At 53.7% G+C, this 8157-nt stretch overlaps 1 protein-coding gene across 1 annotated transcript; it reads left to right on the forward strand.

Moving 5' to 3' along the window:
* The first annotated feature begins 3888 nt into the window (after positions 1 to 3888).
* On the forward strand, positions 3889 to 7879 carry LOC123081673 (maternal protein pumilio). Its single transcript, XM_044504226.1, has 6 exons — positions 3889 to 4051; positions 5226 to 6485; positions 6578 to 6737; positions 6840 to 7015; positions 7095 to 7356; positions 7451 to 7879. The coding sequence occupies exons 2-6, from the start codon at positions 5431 to 5433 to the stop codon at positions 7595 to 7597; spliced, it is 1800 nt and encodes a 599-aa protein (XP_044360161.1). The 5' UTR covers positions 3889 to 4051; positions 5226 to 5430; the 3' UTR covers positions 7598 to 7879.
* Positions 7880 to 8157: the final 278 nt, after the last annotated feature.

Here is an 8157-nt window from a genome sequence, read left to right on the forward strand (position 1 = left end):
TTATTCGCTTTTGTTTTCAGATCTATTGTTCCAAAAATCCAAACATACCTTGCTGCACTTTTTATTTTCATCTTTTATTTCGCATTTTATCAAGAGCCATTTATCCAATCTACCACAAAATTATCTATCTTTTTACCATGGAGGGATTGACAACCCCTCTTACGCGTCGGGTTGCAAGTATTTATTCTTTGTGTGCAGGTGCCGTTTACATAGTGTTGCGTGGTTCTCCTACTGAATTGATACCTTGGTTTCATAACTGAGGGAAATACCTACCGTAGATGCGCTGCACCATCCCTTCCTCTTTGGGGAAATACCGACGTAGCTTCAGGCGACATCAGTGATCTTAAGGTTGGACGTGGCTTCGCAATCATGGACACTGACTCATGCGGAACATGAATTGAGGAAAACCCTGAAGCGCAAGCTGCTAGGGCTATGCTCGCTTGAAAGGACAATTGCGAGGCAAAGATCAAGGCTTCTATACCTAAAGGAGGGCGACGCGGCCATGAAATTCTTATTTCGCCATGCAAGACAGAGGCAGAGGAGGAACATCATAACCTCCATCAAGAAGGATGGCTTGATCCTGACTGGGCATGAGGCCATTGCGGCGGCAATAGACGAATATTATGAGAACATTTTTGGCTCTACTCCGCAGAGAGAGTATGCAGTGAACCTGGACACCCTAAACCTGCCGCGGTTGGAACTGTCACACTTGGAAAGGCCATCCACGGAGGAGGAGGTTGAAAGGGTTGTCAAGTCTATGCCCTAGGACAAGGCGCCGGGGCCGGACCGCTTTACGGACCGCTTTTACTTTAGCTGCTGGCATATCATCAAGGTAAATTTCATGAGGGGCATGGGGGATTTCTACCATGGGCACATGTGAGGCATGGAGGCCATCAAAAAGTCTCTGATGGCCTTGCTGCCAAAGGTGGATGGAGCCGAATAGCCGCGGGACTTTCGCCCGGTCAGTCTCGTGCATGGGGCGGTGAAGATTTTTGATAAGGCAATGGCAGTCAGACTGGCGACGGAGCTACCCCGTATAGTAGGCAAGCACCAAAGCGCATTCATGAAACGGTGCTTATTGCATGATAATTTTATGTTTGTCCAGTGCATGGCTCGGAGACTGCACGCGCTGAAGGAGCCCATGATAATGCTGAAACTGGACATCTCAAAAGCTTTTGATTCGGTATACTGGCCCTTCCTAGTAGAGGTGTTCCAGCACATGGGGTTTGGCCGTAGATGGATCTCATGGATCAACGAGATGCTGGCAACGTCGTCGACCCGCATTATGGTGAATGGTGCTCCTGGCAAACCAATAGCGAATTGCCGAGGCTTTCGACAAGGAGGTCCTCTCTCGCCGATGTTGTTCATCCATCATGGAGCCGCTTCACAAGTTTTTTGTCAAGGCAGGGACAAATGACATTCTTCAGTCGCTGGCGATGCGTGCGATGGAGCAGAGAATGTCCATATATGCGGATGACATCATGATCTTTATAAAGCCACATGGAACACACATAGATGGGTGTAGAAGGATGCTAGAGATCTTCGGAATGGCATCGGGTCTGCAAGCGAACATGAGTAAGAGCGCTGCCATTCCTATCCGGTGCTCGCAGGAGCAAGCGACTAAGGTGAGCACGAGGCTCGGGTGTTCTGCGGAGAGCTTCCCTTGCAAGTATCTTGGCTTGCCGTTGACGCTGAGGAAGCAGTCAACCGCGCAGTTGCGGTACTTAGTTGACCGCCTCGGAGCTTGTTTGCCAAATTGGCGCGCCTATGCATTGCCCAAGAGTGGGCACCTGCTGCTGGTGATCTCAGTGCTCGCAACAATGCCTCTGCATGCCATGATGGCAATGGAACTGCCAACAAAAACGATTAATGTACTTAACAAGATCATATGAGGGTTCCTTTGGTGTGGTAAGAAGGAGACAAGGGGAGGCAACTTCTCGGTCACGTGGTCGGCCGTGTGCGCGCCCAAGTGGGCTGGTGGCCTCGGAGTTCCAGACTTGAGCTGGATGAATATAGCTATGCAGGCGCGGTGGCCATGGCTACAACGAGTTGGGGAAGACAGATTCTGGCAGGAATTCAAGATCACGGTGCCTAAGGAGTCCATGCAATTGTTCAGCGTCCAGACTGCAACTTGGAAACGGGTGTAAGGCCCGCTTCTGGGAGGATCAGTGGCTGGATGGATATAGGATCCAAGAGTGCTCACCACGGGTATATGCCACTATGGCGGCAGGATTCCGCGGGCGCAGACGGTGGCTGAAGCCCTTCTAGACAACGCATGGGCACGGGACATAGGGCCTGACCTGGAGTTGGATACCATCCAGGAATACCTTCAACTGTGGTCGAGGATCAGTGCACTCACGCTCCAGCGGTCCTGCCCCGACGTGTTCACATGGTCTTGGGAGCGAGGCGGGATTTTCTCTGTAAGATCGGCCATGTGGCCAAGTTCGCCGGACGGACAGTTGCCCCTACCGCAGACTTCTCGTTGAAAACTAGGGCTCCTTTTCAGTGCCATCTGTTCTCGTGGCTTGCCCTCCGCAACAGGTGTTGGATGTCTGGCAGATTAGCCAGGAGGTGACTACCGCACCAGGACTCGTGCCCATTCTGTGACCAGGAAGAAGAAACAATAAACCATTTGCTGCTTACATGCGCATTTACCAAAGAGGTTTGGTCGCACATTTGTTGGGCACTTCATGAGCTGACGTGGACGCCTAGTGTGGTGGACGTGCTAACCGATTGGTGCCAGGGCAAGGCCAATCAGGGTCTAAGCATTAGAACCACACGAGCAATCATCCTACTTGGCCTATGGGAATTGTGGAAGCAGAGGAACGCCGTGGTCTTCGATGGTGTCACCCTAGGGATTGCCAAGGTCATGCGTCGGGTGGATCAAGAAGGGCGTGCGTGGTGGAATGCAGGGCTCATGAAGGGTAACGTAGAGGGCTTCTTTGCCAAGTTGAGTGTGTGGAATAGGCGTGAGTAGTCCCGACAGTAGAGTGTAGAGCGTGAGTGTGGAGTTGTTGTCTGTAGAGGTGTAACATGTAATTTTGTCACACCGTGGAGGGCTCTTCATGCCTTTTCCCCTCTTATATAGAATAGTACGCATGCTATGCGTATTCGAGGAAAAAAAGATATGTGAGATTCACATAACTCACTCTTTTATAAGTATAGTGGAAATGGAAAATTGAGCTAGTGTTTGAAGCTAGTGGAATTGGGTTTTCGCTAGTGTTTGCACTGTACAGTACAGAACTACTGCACATATGATGAATAGTCTGTGCATCCATTGAACAATGATCCATCTAGCGATGTTCTGCTATCTTTTGCATGCATGGATGGTTTGATTTGATCTTCGTGCAGAAATCGTGCGCATATTGTCGTCCGTGTAGCAATGCTATACATAACATGATGTCAGGTTCATGAAAGAAATCATTGCAGCAAAGAATGTAAGCAACCAATTTTCTTCTCCTTGCATGAATGGCTATTTGACAAAAATGCTACACCTAATGATGAAACTTACGGACCATAAAAATATCGCCAAGTACTCAATAGTGTAGTTGTGCTATTTAGTCTGCTCTGAAATGCATGTTGTCCTAACCGTTCGATCACGTGGAGAAACAATTGACAACACGTAGGTGGGATGGTGTCAGGCACGTAGTCAATAGCGAGACAACTAAAACCAGTGCATCATTATAGGGGGGACCACGTGCACATAATGCCCGGCTATCCTGGTTGGGGTCCACGCATCCGATATAGGTTATTACATGAAGCATTTACTCTTTTCCTTGTCAACATCCTTATCCACCCTTTTCTCTCAAAAACTGCCAAAATTGTTTTTTTTGTGGGGGGAGGGGGATAGCGTGTAGCCGTTGCAGGAGGAGCCCAAGCCTGGTAAGGGGAAGACATTAGTGTTTGCCATCAGGGTTGTTCAAGCAGGGAGCAGAGCAAGAGGCTAGCGGGACCGTCGAGCCGCAAGACAAGGTGGGGGGAGGGGGTTGACAGCCCAAGCACCATGGCGAGCAACCATCATCAAATCTCACGGGATCTCGTGTGACCACCGGTAAGTCCCCAAGATCTCACACCTCGCATGCGTGATTAATGGCGGTCGGTGGGGAGGGTTATGATGCGTCTTGCGTGGCGGGATGGTAGAGGAGCCACTGTTGTTGCGGAAGAAGTGTACATTAGGATGGATCTCGCGCAACGATGTGGTTTTGTGCACATAGGGGTTTGGATCTTGCACGACACAATGGGATCTTGAGCGGGAGGGGTCAGACGATGGATCTCGTGTGACCACCGGTAAGTCCCAAAGATCCCACACCTCGCATGCGTGATTAATGGCGGTCGGCGGGGAGGGTTACGATGCGTCTTGCGTGGCGGGATGGTAGAGGAGCCACCGTTGTTGCGGAAGAAGTGTACATTAGGATGGATCTCGCGCAACGATGTGGTTTTATGCACATAAGGGTTTGGATCTTGCGCGACACAATGGGATCTTGAGCGGGAGGGTCAGAGGATGGATCTCGTGCGACATGATGAGATCTTGTATCGGGGGAGGGGGTGGATCTCGCGTGACACGATGAGACCTTATGCAAGGCGGCGCGGATCTCGTGTGGCATGGTGTGGTCTCGTGCTAGGGGAGGGGGATGAATCCCGTCCAACACGAAGTGATGTTATGCGAAGGGAGGGATGGTAAAGCCGAGAGTGGCATGGGGGAGGATTTTCTTTCTTTATACTCGTGTTTGCCCAGGACGCCAAACAAGGCAATACATGTTGGTCACTGGCAGTCTAAAAAGCTTTTGCATATATGTTTTTCTTTCATGTTTTTAAACAAAGGGTAAAAAATGATTTTCTTTCATGTGTTTAAACAAAGGGTAAAAAAATGGCACTCGGTTTTTTCTCAGCTTGTCGAAGAATTTTCATGTTTTCTTTCTTTAACCGACTTTCTGTTGATGGATCTTTTTTTCTCAACTGACATGACATTGAAACAAAATACGGCTTGTAGGAGGGGAAAAACTAAGGGCACAGTAGTTTAAACTGTACAGATAAAACGATTTTTGTTCTGAACGAAGGAACCACGGCAGATACGACAAACAACTTAAATCGGCAGTTTATCTCTAGTCAAAGCAGGTCCCGCACTGCTGTACGCTTTGTAGGAGTATTTGGAAAGCACGGGACTCTCCCCCGATCTCTGCGATCGCACGCCTGTCTGTTACAAATACGTTTCGATTCGATTGCAGGAGGCACCGGAGACGCAGAGACCGCCGGCTCGCCGATACCCTAGTTGGACTCCGACACGCCCGGCACCGCGCGCACCGCGCCGCACGGCGTCTACATAAGGCGCACCCAAGGCCCGCGAATCACCAGCGCGCACCGCCCCCGATTGCTTCGCACCACGATCGATCACCTCGGTTCGGAGCACGGACGCGCGCGATCGACGACGCCATGGATCGGAGCGGACGGAGCGACGACGGCAAGTCCGCCGCCCACCCCGACCTCGCCGACTCGCTGGGCGCGATGGGCCTCGGCAGCAACCCCTCGCCGCAGCCGCGGGGGCAGCAGGAGCAGGCGCTGCAGCGGCAGCAGAGAGCGGCGTGGTTGCGGCAGAGGACCGCGCCGCCACCGCCGGGGATGCCGGAGCAGCAGCTCAGGACGAGGCTGCTGATGGAGGCAGGGCTCCAGGTTGCGCGGCAGTCCTGGTCGCAGCAGTCACAGCAGCACCAGGCCTACCGGTGGGAGGAGATGGGCTCATCGAGCGGCGGCGGCCCCTACGTCTCGCCGATGGGCGCCGCCGCGGCGGTCAATAACCCTAGCGCGTGGTACGACACGGCCGCCGCAGCGGCCAATAACCCTAGCGCGTGGTACAACTCCGCAGGCGCCAACTTCTTCAGTGCGCAGGGCCAGAGCGGTAGCCAGCAGCAGCAGTACACTCTGAGCGCCGGCGCCAGCCAGTACCAACCGGTAGCCTCGCCGGTGGCGGCGAGCTCCATCCCCAACATCAACGCCAGCCTGCAGTACCTGTACCAGCAGCAGTATGCCATGTCCAACCAATCCGGCGCCGGCGCGTACGCCTGGTCCGCGCCCGATGAGGACAAGCGCATGGATCTGAGGCTGAGAGCCATCCAAGCCGCCCAGGCTCAGGCGGGTTATGTGCCGTACAGGGCGGCGCCGGCGGCCCAGCCACGGCGTGCCCGGACGCTGGAGGAAACCCGGTCGCGGCTGCTCAAGGCCCCGATTGACGTGCACGTGGTGACGTTCCCCCAGTCCCCCGCGCACGTGGTGACGCTGCTGGAGGAGGGCGTCAACAAGATCCGGCTGAACGTGCTCGCCGGGGTGACGCACCGCATGCACGACTTCATGGACAGCAGGGACGGGCACGCGGTGTTCGTGGCGCTGCTGCGCGCCTGCGCGGGGCGGGCCGGCGAGGTCAAGGACATCGTGGAGGCCGCCTCCTTCTACTGCAGGCACAACCTGCTGCCGCTGATGAGGCACGACCACGGGTAGGTCGCATTGCTCCTCCTCCTCCTCCTAGTCCTAGCTAGCTACTAGTGCAGGATGTACTATGTGCTAATTAACTGGTCCATGCATGCAGGGAGGATTGCCTGGCGGAGCTCATCTCGGCGGCGGCGCCGTACCCTAACCTGTGCGAGATGCTGGTGAACCGCTTCCTGTTTGAAAACGTGCTGCTGGACCTCAAAGGGGACCAGGTGCTTCACCACTGCTTTGCCACCATGAGATACGAGGACACCAAGGTAAGCTCTTACATTACATGCATACTACTACTTACTCAAGTACACACATGCGCGCCGGCCAGGGCTGATCCTTTTGCTCGTCGTCGATGTATGTTTATATAGTTTCTGGTGGTCTCCGTCCTCCATGGCAACACGCTTGACGCGATGGCCTACTCGCAGTCGCCGGCCGGGTCCAAGTGCCTGGTGGAGTGCTTCAACAATGCCAGAGGCGACGAGTTCGGCAAACTCCGGGCCGTCCTGCTCGACAAGGCCATCGACCTGGCCAGGGGCGAGTACAGGTGCGTAGCCTACCACGATCCATCCATGGTTACGGACTGACCAATATCAGTACTGATGATGATGGATGAATGCATGCAGCAACTACTTCGTGCAGCACGCCCTGGAGCACGGCGACGCGCAGACGCGGCAGCAGCTGGTGCAGCGGCTGATGGGGCAGGCGGTGGGCCTGTCCCTGCACCGCTCCGGCAGCTACGTCGTGGAGGCGTGCTTCAACAAGGCGGGGCTGCTCAACCTCGTGCTCGCCCAGTTCGTGAGCATGGACGACGCCCAGCTCGTGGAGCTCGTGCAGGGCCGCTCCTCCAACTACGTCGTCCACAGGATGCTCGAGGCCGCCAAAGACGTAAGTAGAACCAGCACCTAGCTCCCTCTTTCTGGATCATGGCCGTGTGGCCATGCCTGGCTAGCTCTGACCGTGATCGATGGCGTGCGTGCAGAGGTACCCCAAGGAGACGCTGGGGCTGGCGCGGCGGATCTACAGGCTGCACGGGAACGGCGTCTGGCAGGTGTACGCCGAGAAGGTGATGAGGGTCGTCGGCAAGATCCTGTCTCGCCACTCTCATCACGGCCCCTCGTATCGCTGATCCCCTCCGCCTCCGGTGTGGTGTGGCTGCTTCGCGCCTTAATTCTGTTGTTGTCAACATGCGCACATTATCAATGTTCCTTTGTAGGGTTTTGTGTAGGTGATCGGTCGAGAGCTTTGCGTCTGTGTGTCTGTGTCTGTGTCGTTGTAGTAGCGGAAGCGGTGTGTGTGTTCGGTAGTTTGTTTCTCTATTGTGTGTTCGGTTTGTTAGGGGTGCTGTAAGCGCTAAATATGTATGGCAGCGGTACTTTAGACATTCATTTCTCCAACAAGTATTTTCAGACGGAGGGAGTATGTTTTGTGTCTAGATTTGAACAGAATTGCTATTTTACTGTCAACATTCAACAACATTCGTCTTCATTGAATTTTTGCATGCTTGATTGTCCGCTACGATCCGTCGGAAACTTCGGCCGGAGGCTTTTTGCTTTGAATTTGGGCCGGTCTTTCTGTCTTGAATTCATGGTTGATATTAATTGTAATTTGGTGATTTCGTTGTGGTTTCTGTGTGTTCGGTTTGTTAGGGGTGACGTATGCACTATGTATGGCAGCAGTACTTTGTTT

The sequence above is a fragment of the Triticum aestivum genome, chromosome 4A, assembly GCF_018294505.1.
Source record: "Triticum aestivum cultivar Chinese Spring chromosome 4A, IWGSC CS RefSeq v2.1, whole genome shotgun sequence".
Classification (NCBI taxonomy): domain Eukaryota; kingdom Viridiplantae; phylum Streptophyta; class Magnoliopsida; order Poales; family Poaceae; genus Triticum; species Triticum aestivum.